This window comes from Drosophila guanche, unplaced genomic scaffold (genome assembly GCF_900245975.1).
Source record: "Drosophila guanche unplaced genomic scaffold, DGUA_6, whole genome shotgun sequence".
NCBI lineage: Eukaryota > Metazoa > Arthropoda > Insecta > Diptera > Drosophilidae > Drosophila > Drosophila guanche.
The window spans coordinates 4,166,979-4,190,483 of NW_022995746.1; the positions used below are offsets into that span (position 1 = coordinate 4,166,979).

The 23,505-nt window shown below is 41.0% G+C and overlaps 1 protein-coding gene and 1 non-coding gene across 3 annotated transcripts; both read left to right on the plus strand.

Annotated features, from left to right (window-relative positions):
• The first annotated feature begins 307 nt into the window (after positions 1-307).
• Positions 308-379, plus strand: Trnae-cuc. Its single transcript has one exon. It is a non-coding gene; the product is annotated as a tRNA-Glu (tRNA).
• Positions 380-5,210: 4,831 nt separating this feature from the next.
• LOC117581962 (probable nuclear hormone receptor HR38) lies at positions 5,211-21,781 on the plus strand. Of its 2 annotated transcripts, XM_034269446.1 has the most exons (3): positions 5,211-5,436; positions 10,179-11,253; positions 19,356-21,781. In XM_034269446.1, exons 2-3 carry the CDS (start codon positions 10,447-10,449, stop codon positions 20,712-20,714), a joined length of 2,166 nt encoding a protein of 721 aa, XP_034125337.1. In that variant the 5' UTR covers positions 5,211-5,436; positions 10,179-10,446; the 3' UTR covers positions 20,715-21,781. The 2 variants fall into 2 exon arrangements, with proteins under 2 accessions (XP_034125337.1, XP_034125338.1); XM_034269447.1 differs by lacking the exons at positions 5,211-5,436; positions 10,179-11,253 and adding an exon at positions 17,611-17,789.
• The last annotated feature ends 1,724 nt before the right edge of the window (positions 21,782-23,505 follow it).

The window sequence follows — 23,505 nt, forward strand, 5'->3', positions numbered from 1 at the left end:
AATAAATTATTTGTGCTCTCAAAGTCATGGGTAGAGGAATGTGCATACTATGTACATACATATTTATGTATATTTGTTCATGCTTATGTACATATGTAAATACATAATTTTAAATTAAAAACTTTAGTGCATAGTGGTCTTTTTGGTTCAACTAACTTCCGTTTTAGGAACTTCCAAGTATTTCATGTACATATGTAAATATATGTATGTATGTATACTAATTCTATTTTAATTCGTCGAAGGTCCTAAAATAAATCATAAGCATTCCACTGTGCTCATTAAGGAAAAATTCTTTTCATATTTCACCTCCCATATTGTCTAGTGGTTAGGATACCCGGCTCTCACCCGGGAGGCCCGGGTTCAATTCCCGGTATGGGAAAACTGTTAAAAGTTAATTTTTTAATTTTTTTTTCTAAACATGGACCTAAAAATTACTGTTTCAGTATTTTCAAATAAAAGAATTATATATTTCTGAACAAAAACCCAGAAATATACCTATGTATTGTCTGTAGCTCTGTCGCTTTAATTACAAGTATTTGCTATACCCATGTAGTATTATGCATAACAAAGATACGCAAACGCAGCCCACTATCAGAGGGGGACCCCACTGTCAATCTCCAAATCACAGCAGGCACTCACACACAGCCTCATGCACGCACTCTCTTCAATTCCCTCTCTCTGTCTCTCTCTCTTCCACTCTGTACATCCCTACCGCAAAAGCTCTTTGACAACAGCACCAACAGCAACAACTAATTAAGTTCATTGCTTCTATTTGCGTATTTTGCTGCCTTGCATCCATTATTATTGTTGCTGTTTTGCATATTTTTTGCAGCCGAAGCTCAACAACAAAAGGCGACCGAAAAGGAAAATAACTACAAGAAAGAAAGAATGGCCAGTCAAGATCGAAGCGTTTACTACCCTTGCTGATCGAATTTATTTTTAACTGCTAATTTGTGTAACACTTATGTAAATTGGACTTCAAAAATGCATCAAACCTGAATATTCATTGCCCATTCATTTGACATTATGCAATAAGTTTTATGCGATTGGAAATCCTCCTTCTCAGCATTGCAGAGAATGTGCTGGACCAAAAACATAATACCCTATGCAAAGAGTAGAGCAACAAAAACTCATCAGTCTCATCTTCATTAGCTTTGCTTTCCGTCTCTCTTTCGGTCTCTCTGCGTGTCGGTCCGCCCTTTCCCCGTTCATGTCTTGTCTTTTGCTGTCGCCCCATTCTACCATCAACCACCGTCCACCCCCTAACCGAGAATACACTTTCTTGCATTGTCTGTGCAAAAAAAATCAAAAACAAAAAAAAAAGAATAACTTTTGTTTACTCGCATTCCCTGCGTTGCCTTTGTTTTTGTTGCCGCCTGTCTTCTGCCGCTGTGCTGTTTACACAATTCCACTGCCGAAGTCCAACAAAATAAAAAGACGGACCAAAAAACAAGTCAAGGCATCTCCAGGCTGATCGACAAAAGAGATGCCCGGTAATCTTTTCACATTGACATTTCCAGCAGTCCATACTGAAGTTACAAATTTTGAAGGTATCATTTTTCGATTCCTACATATTTGTATATCCTATTATTAATATAACTGCAAACTGTATTAATCTCTCAATATACCCGTAATCGCTGAATATCAGAGAGTGGGGCCACCAGAAGAATCGAGACGTCGCCAACGCAAAATGCGAAATGTATAATGACCTTCAGTGGCGTTGGTCGGCGACGTCATTGACGCCAGCTGAAACAGTAATACTATCGCACTGTGGGGGCGGGGTTCTCTGCTTGGGTCAAGACTTGACACGTCTTAATTTCTACTCTCCATGGCCATCCACCATCCCCCACGCCACACACTTTCCCATCCTCATACTTTCCCCGACGAATCCCCAAGTCCACCCACGCAGAAACATTGTAAACAAGCGGCGACGTCGCTGCCACGACTTCAGTCACGACGCTTCCTAGTTGTAAATTTACTCACACCCACCCACACACTCATTCATACATATGTACATAAACTCTACATCAACAAAGCTGCCTTTTGCGCCTGCTCTCTCAATTCGTGCACTCTTCGGGTTTACTCTCTCTGTTGTCGTCATTCATTCGCTCCTGTGCAAACAAGTGTTTGTTTGCAGCGTCGCAGTCGGCAGAGTCAGTGGGCGGCAGGCAGAACGAAGCACAAAAACACCATCCTTCCCGTGCCTTACCAACAAGCACTTAGCCCACTGACCCCTTCCCACCCTTAGCACGAACCCCCACGAACCACTGTCGAACTTTCTTATTTGATTATTCGCAATAAGAATAAAACAGAAAGAAAGAGTCTCTCGAAAAGCTTCTGTCAAATTGTGACAAAACGAATTTGTACTAATTAGCATTTCTCATGTGGCCTTCACAGTGGGTCACATCGATTAAAATGTGCGCTGTGCGGCATGACTCTGCGGTTCTGTTTGGGACGGGAGTTAGGGTATAGATTAAATAATGGAATCCATTAAGCATTGATTGCCACTAATAAAATCAAGTCACTGTACACAAATATTTTCATATAATTGTAGGATAAAGTCCGAAAAATGCCTGGTCTGAATGATCCATTACTTTTTAAAGAGGCTTGTGGGCCAGTCAAATGACTATGTAAAGCTGATTAGATTGCTTGAAGCTGACCTTGCAAGGTTATGTTCGTCAATCTATTTAATAGTTAGATAAAAGAGCACAAACAAATATTTTCAGCCCTGCAACCAATTTTGGCAATCCACGATACGAATCCCATAGTGATCCAAATGCACGCCAAAGACTAACGAAATAAAATATAGTGGTGACTCGTAACCTAGCAAGAGCGACAAGGACAGGGCTAGAAGGAGGAAAGAGTGTGGAGGAGAACAAGCTGAAATAACTCTGCCGTGCCAGCATCGTGTTGTTGTTGCTGTTGTTCTACGTTGGCACGTGAGAGCTTGCGCACGAGAGCAGAGGCAAAAACAACAACAAACCCACCGCCCACGCAGTGACTGAAAACGCAGTGCACTATGACAGAAGCAAAGGTAGGTAGCGTTGTCCAAGGCAGCGACGGAGAGATGGCAACGACAAAAACAAAGCTCGAGCTCGAGCAGCAGAGAAACGCGAGGTAAATAGAAAAGTGAATAAGAAAGGAATTCGGCTACGGTGTCGAAGCTGAGAATACCCTTGCATATCATTAATTTCTAGGATTAATTAATATTTAAGGTGGTGATCAGATTTACAAAGACCAATTGCACAATTAGATCGACGTTGTTTAGTTCTGTTTAAGCTACTTAAATAGCTCTCGGTTCATAATATTTCTTCCTAAGTTTTGGCAAAACTCTGATTTAAATAATCGTACTCTCTCCCAGGAAGGGTATAATTAGAGGCATACAAATGCATTTAGTTTGCATAGCAGAAAACCAAACAACAGCACAACTGTAAAAGACGACGCTCAAGGCAAACTATTTAGCAGCAGCGAGAGAGCGGCAGAAGACGGAAATACCAAGCGAACGATGACGAACGTAAAAACTACGCACCAAGCAGCGGAGCAATGGTCGCGGGAAGGGCAGGGGCAGGGGCCAACAATAAAACACGGCACGAAAAACAAACAAACAAGCAGACCATGTTTTCGTGTGGAGAGGGAGAGGATTGGAAGGCCTACAGTGAAATGGTGTGTGTGAGAAAGAGAGAGAGAGAGACAGCGAGCAAAATGACAGCGAACGGAGCGGAGCGAGCACAGCACCTGCCCTTTGCAGTGGCCCCCTTGGACCGACTGCCTTGGCTAACGAGCAAACAAAACTAAACAAAAATAAATAGAAACCAAAACAGAAAGAAATAAAAACCAAAGAAAATAAGCAGAAATAGAAAAGCAGGAACTATTTTGTTCGCAATGGGAAGAAAAAACTTTGGAATTTAAATTGAATGCAATACTTACAGTGATAACTGTGTAGAAGGAACATTATAAAGTGCTTTCATCGCAGGCGAGACTTGAAAGTGAACCAAGTCTTAAACTTTCTCGTCAGTCTAATTTAAGAACGTTCTACACCCGCCATCACCTTTGAATCTGTCGTTCCAACAGAGCTCCCACTGTAAGACTTATGGATATAATTTATCACAAATATTTCACCTATTTCTTCCTACTTCCCCAAGATCATTCCGACCACCTTATCGAAAATAAAAATCCCCAAATGTCAATTGAGAGAACGTTTTTTTGTTGTAGGAATTTCACTACGGCGTAGTAGAAATGTTGATGTTTTTTTTTGGCGCGAAGCTGCCGCTGAGCTGATTTTTGTTTTTTTGTGTCTTGGTCGTCTTTCGGTTCGTTCAACTCGAGGTCTGCCGTCGACGTCCCCGCTGCCCGCGGTGAACCGCTCCTGTCTACTTGTTTGTTTAATTTTTTGCCATTTCTGCTTCACATTTTATTTGTTTGTTTGACTCGCTGCGCATGTAGTGGTGTGTGTGAGCTGGCAGCGGCGGCCCAAGAAGCAGGCGGTCTCCGTTACCTTCTCTTCGTCATCTCTCTCCAAAACTATTCTTCATCATCCTCATCAGCGTCATCATCGTAATAGCTCCTCCACCGCCCCTCTCCAGACGTAGTAGCTCTTCCACAACCCATCCTCTTTCCACTTCATACTTGTTGTTGCTGTTTCTTTCCACTTTATCAAAACAACTGCTTGTGCAAGGCATTTTGTAAAGAAGGTCAGTCAATTCAGTTGGAGCTCTTGGAAAGCAGCAGAAGATCAGGTGCTTGTGAGTAATCTACAATGTACATTTCATATATTTTTAATAGTAATTTATATTCTAATTGGGTGCCTCATACTCTATTAAATAGAGTATATTTATATAGAAGCCGAAGAAGTTTATTGAGATGTTTTAAACTTCCCCAAAATCTGTTCGTCTGCCAAAAGGAGGGAATTCCATACCTATTTTCATATACACTTGGCTTGGTTTTTTGGCGCGCACTCTCTCTAGTTCGCTCACACTCCTCGGTCTCGCTCTCTCTCTCTCTCTCTCTCTCCAGGTCTCTCTCTCGCGCGCGTTCGTTCGCTTTAAGCATGACAAACAAAGCACCGTAGAATTTCACAACAGGCGAAAAGAGAACTTCATTATGATGTTCGTTTTGTTTTTCCACGAAACAACTGTTTACTGAACGCTGCCGCTGCCGCCGCTGCTGCTGCTGCTGCTGTGTGCTCATTTCAATACATACGTCGAGTCGAGTCGCTGCGCTGCTGTCGGTGCGTTTACAAATCGATTTCAATAAGTTTGTCGGTGTTTGTCGGGAAAGCTCAGACGAGGAAACAGACGCTATCAGACGTTGCTCGCGAACGGTTGTAACGGTACCGTGAGAGCCGACACAAAACTTATCGTTTACATACGCGCGCGTAACTGTTTAGAACCATTTTTGCCCAAAGAAGCGCAACAGCGGCACGGCGTGTATATAACGGTAAATATCGGCGGGACAAGCAAGTGCGTATCCACGTATTTGTGAGGCTGTGCGTGTGTTTTTGGTTTGGCAAGTGAGATGGAAAAAGCCTATCTGCCTCCTGCTGTGCTGCTGCTGTTTGTGTGTTTGCTAAACAAATAACGGCAAAACAAATAAAAGACACAGTTAGAAAAGAACAAGGAAATGTTTTCGAAAAATATCACACTAAAGTAGTTCTTGAAGTTCAAAACGTATTTTTGAAATTAAAAATATAAAAAATTAATCTGAGAATTCCAAAATAAACATTTCCCTTGGTATTTATACAGAAATGTTTGTAAATTATGTGCCCATAAGTGCCTCTTAATCGTTGTCTAATTGAAAATAATTCATAAAGAGCTAAATAGAACAAGTTTTCAAAAACATTGTTTTCCACATGAAACCCCAGCCAAGTGCGTATCTGTTTGAAAATGTGTGTGTTTTCGATTGTAATTGGTTTTTTTGATTTCATGCCTTGAAATGTATTTTTAAGTTTTTTGTGCTCAATATTCGATGGTTTTTTATGTTGTTTACTTTTTTGCGTTGTTTCATTTGTTGTTTATGCCTCTTGGCGATTTTCTTCTTCGTCGCCTTTTACTTTGTCTCCCTCTACCTCTGAAATCTTAATTCGAAATGACAAATCAGCCAGAGAAACAAAAGGCGAAACGAAACAGAAACAAAAACTAAATTGTGGGCAACATGGATTTTATGCAAATGAACGGTTTGGCGATTCGGTTTTTTTGGAAACAGTATTAAACGAATTCAAAATGGTTGTTGGAAGTGTGTTGTGTGCTAAAAGAAATTTTTAAAATATACAAAGGGGAGGAGTGTACTAAAAATAAAGAATATAACAAATCGAATCATCAGAAAAATTTAAAAAACAATACGAAAAAGTCATATTTTCGACGGATGTTACCTGGAATTTAGTGAAAATGTGTGTCCAAAAAAACTATGCATAAATGTTTTTAAAGTTGTAAAACCCTTTGAGAACTCGTATATTATACAATTTAACTTGTGACAGTGGAACAGATCCGATTAAATAATGAAAAACCATTTAAAGAAATGTGTCAAAGGGAAGCACACAGAAAACCTCAAGCGAATGTGCTACAAGTGCAAATTCCACAGCTAAAATAAAGACCCCAATAAAACTGTAAATTAAAAACATAATAAAAAAATCAACTTCCTGTTAAAACCAATGGGATTTAAACAATTCTCCCATGATTCATATTACAAAAGTCGTCCAATAAAAAGTGTGACATTTTCGAATTCCTGCTAAAAAGCCCCCGCGGACGACGACTCGCCCGACACCTTTTGCCACAAACACATGCGCCGCCCGCTTTTCTTGGGAATTAAACAGCAACAAAACAGGCACAGACATGCAAATTAAACTTTTGGCGAAAAAAACCCAAAATCTATAAACGCAATCAGTAAACAACATTCGGAAAGAATACAAAAAAATTAGTACGAGTACATGGGAAAAAATATAACCAAAATTGACCGCAAAATTCCAAGTAAATCCCTCAAAACTGTGCTACTTAAAAATAAAACGAGGCCGTAGACGGCGTCCGAACAGAATGCAAAATGGGCAAAACAATATTATGGCAAAATATCTATAAAACAATGGAAAATTCAATTGAAAATACCAACAAAATCTATCAGAAACACAACAAAAGAGTGAGAGAGCGGAAAAAGTGCGTAAAAAAGGCAGCGTGGCGTAAAAAAACAAGTTCTAAAAATAGACCAAAATGTGTCGCGTCTAAAAATTGACGCAGAAGTGGCGCAAACAACCAAACCAAAGCAAAGCAAACAACTAAATAAAAAAAACACAAACAAAACAGAAAAACCATGCACGCAAGACATTCAAAAGGCAAACTGAACCTTAACTAAAAAAAACAAATTAAGGTTTTTTTTCCATAAGCTTCATGTGGCAGACATCTCTTTTGCACTCCCAGTGTCTCTGTGTGATGGTGTGTTTACCGTTATGATTCATCCAGCTGTTTGCGCAGCGTCGCAATCTGCGCACAAAGAAATATTGTACTTCTCGAACATTTTTGTCCGAGAGAGTACGAGAGGGGGGAGACAGAAACCAATTACAGAACAATTTATTAAATGAAAATTAGGTGTGCTAAATCATGTACTAAAACACAAAGAAAGGCACTTTCCTATTGGTATACGTTATACTATACGTTACGTCTATTGCGACAAGTGCTAATAACGTAAAGCAAATTGCGTTGAAACCTGCGAATACAACCAGGAAGCAAAAATTTACGTTCGACAAAGATTGATGTAAAAGCGAGATGCAGCATAGTATAATGCGCAATGTAATCGTGTGTGCGAGTGAAAGCGCACGTGTCCATGGTCTATAGTCTCTGTTTGTGTGTGTGTGCCAGTGTAGTGTGCGAATTACGCTTCCGTCTATTGTGAATGACGAGGCGCACACAGCGAGCACTGTTCGCCTTGCCATCTTTGTTGTTATCGTTTTGCCGTTGTATGTAGTTGTCATACCCATCGGTAATCGTACAGGAAGAGAGGGTATGTCCCACGCGAGGTTATAAATGTCCCAAAACAAAGAAAGAAACACTCCCGATCGATTGTTACAGAGGAACCGGCCAAATGATAGTTTGATCTTTGTAAAAGCTGAAAGAACTTTATTCGGCACGTAGAATGTACTCATATTGAATATTTTTACAGAGGGAGAAGTACAGTTACAGTCGTAACTACATCTGCAATATCGGGAAAGTTACAAGCTGGAAATTCCATGAAAACATCTATAATTCCCCCGGCTTTATTTACTATGTCTCCACAGAATTCAGAATTCACAATTAATATGTATTAATCATATTTAATATCTGTGTGTGTGTGTGTGTGTGTGTTTATTTAGATCACAAAATTGATTACTGCCAAGAGAAATTTTTTCTTTGTTGAATGTAGTTTTTCACACTTTCTTCTTGAAGTACAAGGTACAATTTTAGTCTTCACATTCTACTCGATCATTCTTACTTGCGTTTTGTTGTTGACTTGGTGACATTTACATACACACACGCGTTTTTCTTAACAGAAATGTCTTGGTCGCCAGGCATTTTGTACAAATTGCGACATTTTCCCTTTCCCCCTGGTATGTCAAAATGTTAATACCAAAATCTGTTTTCAGCAAAAACTGCTACATCATGCGCCGTGGACTTGGTTCCTATATAGAACAAAAACTAACCTAACGAATGTACTATAAATGATCTCTGGGCATACTATACTAAGTGCCACTGACCTAGGCAGGCAGCCAGGCACTGGCGTAGATGGGTGACGTGTTTTGTAAACTGATTAAAAAATTGCTTGCTGATTTTATACGGAATTTCTGAATGGGAAAGCATGTTTTGATTTTTGTTTGTGTTTTATTTTTGTGTACAAGTAGATTACAAATGTCGATCATCTAAAGTTCAGATTGGAGTTCATTAAGAATGCGAATTCGATTTGGTTTGAAACAACGCAATATCTGAGTAGGCATCGGATTTTCCATTTGGGATAAGAAGCCAGAAACAGGTTAATGGAAATTCCTAAGCCACGAGCATGGGGGAATATCATGGGTAAACATGGGGAATATCTCGGGTAAACATGGTTGATAAATCTAAATACATACATACGTCACATCTATTTCATCATCAGATGCAAGCGATGATATCTTGATTATCTTGTTTAAAGATGTTTCGGGATAAAGTTTATTTTATTCGAGTAATTTTTTGTTTGTCATTCGAATGAGGCAAAGAATCCGATTAGAATTGTCATTACATTATTATTAAATGTCATTTAAAAGCAGTCATCACGAAACAACCCTTAATATCGTTATGAGTTAATGTAATTGAAGTTGTGTCTATTTTATGGGATTCTATATCAAATAATTTTATATATTTACAAATAATAATAATGATAATCTATTGACTGCTGTTCTTTCTTTTTCTCTACAAAATGTTGTTTTCCCAGGAAACTGAATTCCATTAAATTTATTTGCGCTTTAAAATATTAACAATTATAATTACTACAACTGCTTTACAGCTTTAGCACTGCACTAAATGTCGTTAAAATATTTAGACTAGTTCCCCATTTCGTACTGGCATGGAAAAATGTCGGTTGACTTTTCGCAATGGACTTTCAATTTATCAATTATATGCCAAATCAAATAAAAATCCCCAGCAATTAACAAGTTTGCTACTGCCACCGCGAGCGGTATAGTAAGAGAGAGAGAGAGAGGCCCCTTTTTTAGTTGGCTAATAATGACGATGAGTGGCAGGGGCTTGCTTTATTTTTTCCATGCTTAGTTGTTGGCATGAACATTTCCTATTTCTGATTAACACCTCTCTACTCATACACAATGTTTGCCGGGTGGAGTGTGGGGGCTGGCACGAATAACAGAGTTAACAGCGGAGTAGGGTCCGAATGACCAGCCCCGATCGGTGGATTGCACACGTATTTGGCCGTAAACAGTTTCGATTGCCCAGTGGCGCTGTATGAGAGAGTGTGCGTGATTGGGTGAGTGATTGCATGCATGAGTCACGGTTATCATTTAAGCCAGGGACGGTTGTTGGGAAGCCAGGAATGTTGGGAACACGGTGAAAATAACCTGCGAATATAACAATAAAAAGGCTAAAAGTATGAAAATAGTTCAAGTAAATTGTAGTTAGAACTTTCTACCATAAATATACAAAAACTATTAATTTGTATCTCCTCTCTCTTTACAGTTTTTTACCCAAGCATAGGAAAATTGCCAAATGAAAGAGAATGAGACACAGTCGACAGACGCACAGAAGACGATGTTGATTGAGTGCATTTCGCGCGACATTCCCTGAGAGTAACGGCCACAAAGCAATTGAAAGAGAGAGAAAGAGATAGAGAGAGAGCGCGAGACAACTAGTGAGTGATAGTGGGCCAAGACAGAAAGCTGAGCGTTACAGCACCACAAGCACTACACACAGACACTGCAACCCCACCGAGTGAGCGAAACAGCAAATGAACTTCAATCCGGCCAGCGTTGTAGCCGCAGCAGCAGCAGCCGCCCACAATACGCACCACACCCACCCCCACCTACTGCATCAACACCACACGCACCCGCACCATAATCAGCATCAGCCCCACATAATCCCACTGCCCAGCTACAGCAGCCAGCCAGCGATAGTGGTGGGTGTGGGCAGCGGGACACCGGGACACGGAGGCAATACAGCTGGCAATATTTCTCCAAAAATCATGGAATGGACTAATGACGATGCCTTGGAGCTCATCGAACAGTATCGCTGTCACACAGAGCTCTGGAATCGGGCCGATCCCAAGTACAAGGACAAGTTGTGCCGGTTCCGAGCCTGGTCGGAGATTGCCGAACGCTTCGGTTGCAGCAAGGCCGAGGTGGAGCGCAAGATGAACGTATTGCTCACCCAGTACCGGCGCGAGAAGCATAAAATGTTTGTGAAAATCTACCAGGGCATCCAGCCCAATCCGTCCAAGTGGTATGCCTTCAAGCGGTTCGATTTCATGGAGGCCGGCGGTGGCAGCCTCAGTGGTGGGGTCGGCGGCGGCTCCGGTGGCGGTGTCCTGCCCAGTGCTGGCAGCAACATTGTGGCCAATCCTGTTGCCACCTCAGTGGCGGCAGTGGCTACTCACAATGGGCTCAATGGACTGGCAGCCGCCGCAGCGGCAGCTTACGAGAGCAGCACTATTGCGGCAGCGGGCAATGGTGGAGCACCTGGACTGGGAGGAGGAACAACACAGCCCGCCATGCAGCATAGACGCATCAAGACCAAAGAGCTGAAATATTTCGGAGCGGTGAGTAAGCGGGGCGGAAAATAACCCAAATGCGTACTCGCAAGCAAGCAAGTGTTGAGGGGGCTTAACCCCACTGTGGTCAATGTCATTGATTAGCGGGAATTGCCCCCGCGAAGAAATGTGTGTCTGTGTGTGATATTTTTTCAGTTGGCAACAAGTATTTGACAATCATAAAATATTTCTTTGATGGATTTTCTATAAGTTTGATTTTGTGACGAATTTAGCTTTTACCTCGTTTGGACCAAATTAAATAAGTTTTCTTGAGAATCATGAAATATACATAAATGTTTGGCGTGTTGATTTGCCTCCAAATCACGTGTGGGCGACTTATCAAGCGCTTAGCAATAGTCTCAATAATGTATTAAATTGAACGCCTATCAGGGGATATTTTTGTTGGCACACAAATGGGCAGCAAAACTTTTCTAGTGTTAATTTCAAATCAAAACAAGCGCCAAAAGCTACCAGAAAGAGAGCGTCACAACACGTCCAGTAGGAAAGAGAGTGAGAGAGAGAGCAAACCTGGAGAGAGAGCACGAACCAATCAAACATGTGCGCGAGTGACTTGCTGTTTTGGTACAGAGAGACTTTTGCTTTTCTGTGTGTGATTCGATTCTCTCTCTGACGCTCAGCACTGTCTTCTTGCCGTGTGTGTGTGTGCTTTTTTGTTGTTGACGATCAAAACAGAATTAAAATTTTACGCATAAATTTTTCTTAGAAATTTGCGCTGGTGTGTGTGCGTTCCTCGACCGCAGCCACACGAAATTGTTTCTCTCTCTGTCTCTGGATTGTATGCGCGTGTGTGTTGTCCGCTATGTGACTTGTCGCGCCAGGCAACCATCAGAGCAGGGGGTGTGGGGGGCCCTGACATTTCGTCGCCGTTCGCTCTCTTCTCCCAATCCCTCTCCTCTTCCCATCATTATTTTGTTTTTTTTGTATGATGAAATGTTTGTTTTGCACCGCGAAATGTTTTTCGAGAATGCGACTGCGACGCAGCACACTTGCGCGTTTTGCTTTTTTTTTTGCCCCATACGTTAGTACCCCTTGCAGACTGTATGATGTTTTTGTTAAGCCGTTTAGATGCATTAATGTTAAATGCAAGTTGGCTCTAGCATTTATATGAACAATCCATGAGTTGATTTTTACTTAAAATCTGATGAATATTCCTTATATTTTCAATATTTTGGATGACACCTACAATTATAATATTCCATTAGACTGCCAACGGAATAGGTATCCTTACATTCGACACCAAACGTTTGTTTCTGAACGTTTCTACCGCTGCTCCGATTTTGCTTCTTCTCCTATCTTTGATATGCTATCTCTGTCTGCCGTGATTCGTTGTGAGCTTTTGTTTTTACTTGGCTTGGCTCTCTCTCTCTCTCTGTCTCCCTTTAGTTTTTTCACTTGCTCTTCGTTACTGTTGTTTTGCTGTTGCTTTTGTTGTTGTCCTTCTTGCTGCTGCTGTTGTTTGTCAGACTTATCAAAACAAAATGCCAGTTGGGAAAGAGTGAAAGAGAGAGAGGGAGAAGTCGGTGCGTCAACGTTGTTGTTGCTGCTCTCTGTCTCCATCTCTTTGGTTGTTTTCATTCGCTTTTTGCTGTTGTTTCTAGAAAATAAATGAAATTTCTGTGAGCAAAATAATATGAAACTTGGCGCCTGGACTTTTGGAAGGCAGGCAGGGCGTGGGTTGATGCTAGGCTGGGGGGAGTTTTCGTGGTAAAATAAAGGACGCATAACGAATAGGTGTGGGAGAGTGACAAACTGGGTGAAAAGGTGGGAGGTGTGGTCGGGGGGTTTCTGTGGCATGCAACTTGTTTGTTTGTTCAAGTCATGTCACCTATTGTTTTCTGTGTTGTCCTGTAACGTATTTTGACATTTATGACTAGACAAATAGCTTTAGCACAACGGTGAATAGTGTGACCACAGGGATTGTTGCCAAGACAAAATATACAAATGAAACGGTAATTTAGAAAAAAATACAATCATATCTTTGTCAAGGGGTTAAAATATGCACATACATATGTGTATCGGTAACTGAACCCTTCATATTGGCTATTATGATAACATCATTATTAAAAAATAGATCTCAGCTTTGAAAGATTTCTTGTCGATAATTTTTGTTTCCCTTCTATCATATACCCGTAATAATTGAATCTGGTCATTCTGTTCATTGTCTATATCGGCCATAAATCAGTGCCCTGAATACACCAATTGTTACGCTCACTTTTGACATCGGTTCACATCCCATTTCCCGCCACCCAACACGACCCCTCTTATCGCCTTCCTCCTACCTCTAGTGCTATGCCGTCCAGGGTTTGCAGTTTTTGTTTTAATTGTAGCTGCTGTCATATTATCGTTGTTCTCTTTTTTGGTTTTTAGCCTCTGTCTCGTGTTTTTTCGCTGCTTTTGCGTCATTATTATTTGCGTGTGCAGGCATGACGCCCATGCCTCATGCCCACGCCCACTTACCGCCCACGAGCGGCCAATGCCACCCACAACAGCCCACTCCCGTTTTCACTCCACCACCCCGCCACCCACTCCACTCATTGTTATGTATTTTTGTTCATATTTTGCAATTGTTTTGCTCGGCTCTGCGGTATTTTCTTCAAGACAACAACAAACAAGAAGAAGAGCAGAGAAGGAAGGAGCTGAAAAGTACAACGCTGTTGATTTTATACCCTTTAACGGAGGGATATTTCGAGTTTGTACAAATGTTTGCAGATAGCCCTAAACAAATACACAACCAGTAGATATGGAATATAGTGGAATATACATATACGATAAAATGCACAATTTTGAAGCAAATTTAAGCTCTTACAAATAAAAAAAAAACTGTGGACTTCTTGGAAAAAAGCTTGAGATGACGGAATTCAGGCAGCTTTCCTCTTTTTTCATTAGCATAATAAGACTTGGATAGCTTTCCCGGATAGGATGCACATGCGGAACTTTAAAAACTAACTGCGCATCAGTTCGATTTTTATATGGCGAATTGTATGCGCGCGATTCTGATGTTTTTTCTCACGTTTTGCGACCGACATTTTGTGGCACCCAGTATACGGGAATACAAATTATTTTAATTGTATATTTGGTTACAAGAAAAATTTGTATTTACTTAGACTTTCTACACTTAAATTGTAAAAACTTTATATGATATAAAGTGCTGATAACATTATAATGGGAATGAAGGATCGATCGTTGTATACCTACACATACATACATATGTATGTAAAAGGGTATCAACATGATCGACGCTCGAAGAAAGTTTTCCTTTCTTGTTGCTGTTTTGAATCCGCTATGTTGTGGCTAGCCAGCAGGCAGCGCGACGACGCGCCTCACGCATTGCCTTGCACTCTACCGCCCCCACCCAGTGCTCACCCTCTTTGTTGTTTGTGCTTCCTATTGTTGTTGGAGTAGCAGCAGGAATATTATGCACTTGTTGTTGCAGTTGTAATTCGCGTTGTTTTGTTTTCTCTCTTACTCTGGCCTACAACACATCATAGCATACACCTCGCCTTTTTGCACAGCCCCCCTGTGGCGTTTGGTTGTGTGGTGGCGGAATGAAAAGTGCAAGGCAAATAAACAGCAACAACACCAGTAGTGGCAATTCCAGAAGAGAGAAGAAGTAAGCAGTAGTAGCTTCTGGAGAAGGAGGAGTGTGAATGGATTACTATTACAAGGTAAGGAAGTTTCAGAGAACCCTCCCTATGTTGTGCGGACAGAGCACACAGAACGCGTGAGAGATAGTGGCGAAAAATTAGGCTACTCGGTCTCGGTGAGCGAGAAATGCAATGAATTTTTGTTTACTCATTCATTCAGCAGAGGAGGAGCGTGGCTATGGAGGTTGTTTTGGTTTCACGTTGATGATGATTACGATGATGATGATTAGCAAGTGGAGTTTTTCGTTGTTGTTTTTGTTGCTTTTGTGGAAAGTTATGCAAGAATTTTGTTGTTTTCATATTTGTAAAGTTCAATCGGGTGAGAGAGGGATGGGCATATGGTTTATTCCGCCTTAAATGATTAGAAAGGGGAACCACCCTACCGTAATACAATGTAGGTGAAGACGTTTATGAGAGCAACTAAGTAAAGAAATTAGTTAAAATTTGAACAATACATATAACCGATAAATCTAACAATTGAATCTTTATCATATTAAACAGGCAGTTGCATGTAACTATCCTAGGTATATAAATTGAAATGGGATACCTTTGTAAAGTAAATCAAACAGCACAAAAACTGACTAAATTCAAGAAAAGCTTTCAGCGGGATTGAATCTCTAAGAGCAGTTGACAACCCTAAAATTGACAGGTGCGACAAAATGTATACACTCCACATGCAGTTTCGTTTTTGCTATTTGTTCCACTGTTAATTTTACGACACCCCTTCCCCGGTCAGCATGTAGAAGCCGTGAGGGATGGAGAGAGGGCGCTTGCGCTTGCGGTTTTCATGGCAGTTTTCATTAATGTTAGTGTAGCATTTACTGTTGTTGTTTTTGGTGTTGCTGTGTGTACGCTTTTGTGAAAATATCACCATCGTACTTCAAAAACATTTGCGTGAGCAAAAGCAGTATAGTTGGAGGGAGGGAGGTGTGACAGAGGGGGTACTATGGCGTTTTTTGTGACGAGGTATATTGATAAGAAGGTATGCCAGTTTGAGAGAGTGTTTTAGATTTATAGGATAATCTACACAAATATAGCGGAATACCTTGGTATCGAGAGCGGAACGGGACTCTGCCTAACTTTCGTATCACTTCGTATGCACTTTGTCTTGAGCCAAAAGGAGGTACAGTGACGACGATGACGATGGACGACGACGCGAGTTTGTGTAGTGTATTATTTATTCATTGGATTGGATGATAATCAGTTTGTTTACATTTTTCAGTTGCACACAAACACACACATAGACGGCAGGATAGAGCGAAAGAGGGAGAGAGGGAGTAATAGCAAGAGCGAGTGAGAGCGAGCTCATTCTCTTGTCTGTTTTTATTTTATTTGCCTTAACAAAATAATAATACAGACATGCAAACACGCACACAGACGCGAGTCGAGCACAGCTCTGCTCTGAATGCGTAAACAACAAAAGCAGCTGCAACAATAATAACTACAATTGTGTGAGGGAGGAGAGGTGAGAGATAGTGGTAGAGGAAGCGAGATGGACGATGGTTGATTGTAGGGGGAAGAGAAGAGTAGGTTTGGTTGGGGACCTAAAAACAGCAACGATGAGAAAAACAACACGAAAATGTTCAACTGTTATTTATGATGCCCTAACAAACAAAATTATGAATGAGTTTTGCTTTGCGTGTGTGTTAAAGAGGGAAATTACAATTAAACAAATTTCGAAATATTAAAAAAGTTTTGATAATAATTTTTGAGGGTAATAGCAGAATTTGGAGCGAACTTAATTTACCCATTTACACATTAAACATTGTTATTGGAGCTAATATTTCAATTAATTTTTTAAATTTTGATTTTGCATTATATTTAAGAACTCCATGTAAAAGAGCATTCACAATTCTCTTTAAGAGCTTTTGATCATGCCTTTCATGGAAAGTTCTAGGCGATGACAAATGAAAAAGGAGGTGGAGAAAAAGAAGGAGAACCACACCACAACAACAAACAGCAATGACAAAATCAAAGAAATCGCACGCAGCCAGACAGACAGAGACAGCGATAGTCGTAGGGTAAGAGAGAGAGAGAGAGAGAGAGAGAGAGCGAGCGCTGCGTGATGATCGTTGACCACATGAAATCTGTTTTTGTAGTTGTGATTCTCGGCGTTTTTGTTTTGTGCGGCGGTCCCAAACGTGGGGTAGGTTAATGCTAATGTCATTAATGAAAGCTCTTTCGATTCTGATACCCTACGCTCTCGGCATGGACGTTCGTTCTCCCAAGACCATCACGTGCTCTTGCAACTATTCACAACGCTCTTTGCGACCTGATATGTAATCTCTCTCTTTGGCTTTTTGCAAACTAATGATGATTTTCTCTTATGGTTTTTGCAAACTAATGATCCTTATGGTTTTTTTTTTTTAAAACTAATGATGATTAGCTCGAATGTTAATGCTGACATTAACGAATGCTTCTAAAAATTAAACGCTGACATTGGCAAAAGTCGCCCTCGCAAGAGAACAGCAACAACAATCTCTTATTTTATCAGATCAAAGAAACCGTTAAGTGTCTCTCCCTCTTGCCCACACTCAAGCACAGGCAAGTGTAGCAGAATTTGCCACTCTCTTAAGAGTTGAGTTGAACGCTCTTTAAATCGTAACTCTCTCTCTCTCTCGCGTGCTGTGCTTTTTGAAATTTTTACTACGCCGCTAGAATAATTTCGGACCAAAAAATATTACGAGTTCGAGTCGTGTTCTCGTTGCGGCGGCGACAGCAACAACCAAAAAATACAACACAATAAACAAGTGTAAACATTCAAAAACGTTCCATTTATTAAAAATCAGCAATCTCAGATAAAAGAAGATGCATTATCAGGGAAACAATACGAATATCAACAGTCTGTCCAGAATACCCATCGAAGGAGCATCAGCAAACGTAAGCGATTCAGGGAGGGGGTGAAGAGCTGTACAGTTCGGCTTGGAAGGTTCGTGCACTTTGGCACCTTGCGCTCTCTTTTGTCTCCTCGTTACACCCTCTTTTACCTCTCTGTGTGTGTGTGCGTGTGCGGCTGCGTGTGTCTGCTAATTTGTTTTGATCGCTTCGTGTGTTTGTCATTTTTACGCGACCAACAAAAACAACCCATCCAAAACACGATTCCAAATGTAGTCAAATTATTATTTATTTTCCATTATCATAACTTTTTATCATACTTTTGTTTGTGTGCATTTCTCTCTCGCATGCTCTGATTGTATACCCTTTTGCAGAAAGAAGAGAATTTATGATCACTTAAAAAAAGAGAATGACGCTTATATACGAGTGAAATTTCTGCAATTTCTTCAGTCTAAACTTTGAAATAGGAGGCTGTCGTAGAAAGTAGAGCCTACAACACAATCGATTCAGATTTTGCGTCTGTTATTTTTATGAGAAACCAACAATCTATTGAAAAGGGTATATAACTCTTCGATATCCATCATTTAATTTATGTTATGCATTCTTTGATCAGAGTACAAACACAGCAAGATTGAGAGAGGTTTTTGACACTCGAATGTTATTCCCAAAACCGAACACTTCCAAATAATTATAACTGATTCGGGTATAAACAATTCGCTGTTTTTGTTTTGTTTTTTGGGGTTTCCAACTTTAAAGATTATTATGCAAAAATTGAATTAAAATTATAATTCATGCGGGAATGTAATTAAATGAAGATTGTACATATTCATAGAACTAGGGATTTTTAAACTGAAAACAAAAAAATTATTCAAAAACTGCAATTCCTCAGTAAAATTCAGATTTTTTAATTTTAACTTTAAAGTCAATAGCCAATAGTGACTCAATAATTTCCCATTCACATGCCGTCATCGTTATAGTAGATTTGAGGATCTTGTGCTTCTTGCTATCTCAAGAATTTATTAGATTCAACCTTCGACACACTTTCGAGTGCAGGTACTTATCATCAACCTGGTTACCAGACTTCTCTTTGCGACGAAAGATAAACAATGAAGATAAAACATTAGTCATATATAATACTTAAAATAACGAGAGAGAAGATTCTTAATGGTGACTAGAACAAAGGATCCATCTAATAAAAAACACTTGATACCTCCACATTTGTCAAGCAAATATTGTAAAAGAGAAGAGAATTATTAGTACTTGTAATGCGGGGGATCGTTGGCACCGATGGGCGATTCCAATTCTATTCCTTTATTTCTTTCTTGTAATTCCTAAAACTGTGGCAGCTCCACTTTATATGGATGGATCTTTAGATTCTCTATAAAATTCTAGTCTTCGTTTTTTTTTTTTTTATAATTCAGGTTTGAACTCATTCTTATTGAGTAAATCTTTTTGATGGGGTCTTTGATTCTTAAGTAGGTCTCGGTCTAGGGCTCTTATCGCGTTTGGATAAACCTTTTTGGTCGGCGTCACGATGACGATGGCGGAGACGAACCTTTGGACACGCGATTGAAAAGCTCTTATCTGAATGTTTATATTTCTCTCTTGCAGATGGGCCTCAACATACCCATGCTGATAGCGAGCAGCCAGACGCTGGACAGCTGGAATACGGCGGGGCAGTACTCGCCCCCGATATCCGGGTCCGCAGGCAGCGATCGCGGTGGCAGTGCCGGAGGAGGAGTGGGATCGGTATCCCAGCAGCAGCAACAGCAACAGCAACTTCGAGTGCCCCTACCCATGGCGTACGGAAATGCAGGCACCCCCTATGCCGGCGGTGGGCCGGGTAGCAGCAGCAGCGAATTCCAGCCTAGTCCCCACAAAACCATGGACACCTCGGATAACGAGGACAACAACAATAAGGAGGATGCAGCAGCGGCGGCAGCACTGGGACAACTGGCAGCCAAAGTGGAACGACGCTCACCCCATTCCGCGACAAGTGGAGGACCAGGCGGTGGCCCCGGCGGAGGAGGAAGCAGCAGTCGTGATGCCAACGATCCTGGTAGCGATCCCGCAGAGCGAGGACCGTTGAGTGAAGCGGGATCGAGTCCCATTCCCAACACCAATATGCACGAGGCGCACAAGAATCATCTGCTATCCAGCCCGGCGGCGTTAAGAGCCTCCACGCCCCGCCAGGCACACGAGCAGCTCCTCCATCCGCACGTACATCCGCATCACCTGCAGCAGCAACAGCAACAACAGCAACAGCAACAGCAGCAGCAGCAGCAGGCGCCCCTGCAGTCCCATCCACACCATCCGCATCATGGCCAACATTCGGATGAGCTGGACATCAAGCAGGAGCTGGTGGACTACTTTCATGGCCCGCCCGTGGGTGGTGCCGTGACAGGAGCCGTCGCCCCACCAGCCCTCGAATCGCATCGTTCCTACAGTTCGGCGGGGGAGGAGAGCCGCCTGCCGCTGGACATGGCGCAGGATCTGCGAGTGGCGGCACAGGCCAAGGCCAACTTTGGATCATTTGTGCTGCCGCCACGCAGTGGCGCCACCACCTCCGCCACAGCCATGCCCCTGAATATGAGGAAGCTGACAGCTGCCTCCAGTGCCGCCGGCCATATGCTGATGAACTCCCTGCTCAGCTCAAGGGAGAGCATGTCCGACGGCGAGGAGGTGGACAATGATGAGGCCACCGAATCGGCCGCCAGTCCCGGCCGCGTGAAGAGCAGCGTTTCGGCCCAGGATGCCAGCTCAGCTGCTGCAGCAGCGGCGGCAGCCACCGCCTTCTATGCGGAAAGCCTGAGTCGCGACGACTGCGATTTTGTGGGCTCCAATGTGTCGATGAAGCTGCGGACAATGGATCGCACGCAGCGTATCATTGCCGAGAAGCTGATCAGCGAGGTTCTCTACTACGGACAGTTCAACGAGCTGGAGCGTACGGCACGCATCCTGCCCAAGTGACAGTGGCGCCTCAAGAAGTGGACGACTGGGACGACCAATACAACAACGACTGGGACGACGGGCGGGACACCTACAATGGGTCTGGGTCTGGGTCTTGGTCTGGGCCTGAGCTACGGCACAGTGGGGCGGGGACGTTTGCGCTCGGAGCATGGCAAATAAATGCAACGAAATTCCATTTATAAAGAAAATAGTCAAAGCGAAACCAACAAACAAAATACAACAAAAAAACAGTACAATTTATTTTTAGTTTTTTTTTGCCAGGGGTCACCACCACCACACACCACTTGTACAAAGCATTAAGATGGAGGAGCAGGGGCAGCGTTACTTAGGGGAAAGATATACATATAGAGAGGTTAGTGGCAAGGTACTTGTACTTAGGAGAGCTGAACCTTGGGCATCCATCCCCCGTTTAAAGAAGCGAAATAAAACAATAAGCAAATAAAACACAAACCAAAGTTACTTTCTATTCTGTTCTGTTTTTGGGGACCCCAAAAATTACACAAATAATATACATACATAGATCATATAATAGGGTTAGAGTGGGTCGGGGAAACGATAGGCGTGAGAACATACCTGAGACAGAATCTCAGTATTAAATATAAAATACAATTTTACATAGACCATAGACCATAGACCGCTGCAGCCGACGGATGGCGGTACAGATGATCCTGTAAAGCATTTTGCCATGTTTTTAGTTAGATATTTGGGTACGGCTTTCGTCCACTTCTAGGCGCCCAAAGCATATGTACACCTCGCTCTAAGAAATATAAATATAAAAGTCTATGCTAAAGACAAGGAAGGGAATTACTAACAAAAGAAAATAAACAATAAAACTAACTAATGTTCCGAAAGAGCTGATTGATGCAGAAAGGCACTTGTAAAACATAAACTATACACCATATATTTTCCATATATCTGTCTATGGATATATGTATATGTAAATGGAAAGTATATAATAATAATATATTATATATCATTGTACCTTATTTTGAAACAGAAATGTTTTGTTAGTCACATAAGTCTGGTCGTCGAGAACACAGCAATCCAAAACCCAATAACAACAAAAAACTGAAACCAACCAACAGAAAAAAGAAGTCATACAAAAAATTAATAATAATAATAAACACAAATGGAAACTAAAGTAAAATAGTTTTAATTGTTTGTCCGTTTTATTTTTCTGTTTATGTTTTATCTCCTTTTGTGTGCATAATTATGGTAAACTTTTTTGTGTAGCTCGTAATGATTTTTGCATAGTATTTAAGTATTTTATTTTATTTTTGTATGCAAAGCAAAGCGAGCAGAAAAAACAACAAGAGAGAAACGAAATATTGAATTAATTTATATAAAATATAGATATATAAATGTAAATCTAAAAAAAATAGGGGCAAATTAGTTAGTCACCTAAATGAGAGAAAGAGATGTGGACGATGATGATTATGATGAAATGCAGCTCCGGCTTTTGCTGTTGCTGCGTTTTTTTAGCCGTAGTTTTTACACTAGTCTAGTGAAAAAAATCAACAACAAAAAGTCCAAACCGTTAAACAAAAAGTCAAATGTAAAAAAAAAACCAATATATGGAAAATTATACAATATATAAATTAATTGTCTGTAAAATTAGCAAGAATTTGTTTGGCATCCATCGATGGGTGGTGCGTTGTGTGTGTTTCTGCGTGTGTGTGGAATGAGCATGGAAGGTAAACCAAAATAATGCGTTTTTTGTGAATGTATAAAAGAACAGCTAAAACGATTAAAAAAGAAAACCGTAAAATAAATGTGTGTACCTATTTGTCTGACAAGCATTGTAAAAGCGAAATGGTTTTGTTTCATTTGCTGGTTTTTTAAGGTAATTATTGGAATTAAAATTGATCAAATTCAAGTTTGTGTGGAATGAAAATCAGGCATTAGAATGGGAACGAACTAAATACGACACCTACATATGTAAATTTCATTCTTTGCCACAAACTACGGAGGAACAGAATTATCAACTGGACCGTCCTGTGCCGTAGTCGATTCGCTTCGCTCTTTTTCCTCTTCTATAAGTTTCATTTGAATATAAAAATAAAATTAGAACATCGATGGCAAAAAACCCATTTTGTCCGTGTTGTCCCATGCTGTTGCTATCCAATACTGTCATTCTGCCCTTTGTCGTAAATCGCTATTTTCATAGCTGAAATTTTCCTTTTTTTTGTCATTGCGCGCACTTCTCAGCTTTTAAATTCTCACCAGTGTGACCGCGGACTTATCGATACCGCATGACCCTCAAAAATATACCGAAATTTAGCTTCGCTTCTCAAATATACATTGATTTATTTCCGTATTACGTAGAATACGCAACTTGCTTCTTGTTGATGATTTGACTAAAAACCGCTTTACTCTAGGGTTGTCAATCGTCTAAGGCAAAAACGATGGTTGTAAAAGTGTCAGTTCGATAATAGAAATTTTTTACTACTTTGCAAGCCAAACAGTTAAGGTGGAAATGGTTTACTATCTCTCTATATTAGAATATTTGCTGTCTTACATACGTCGCTTCAAAATAATCGATGTACAATGTATGTGGTGACATATCGATAGTAACAGCAGACTAGGGCTGCAGCAGACTAGGCCTTTGACTAATGGCGCCACATTTAAAAAAAATTTAGTTTGAGAAGAGCGCCATTCTAATTACTCCCTGGAGTGAGTAAAAACAATACAAATACTGTAGGAACCCAGCTAATAAAATTCATGTAACCCTTACATATTTTTGAATATTTCCGAGACAAACACCCAATAACCCGAGCGACTGTAAATGTTC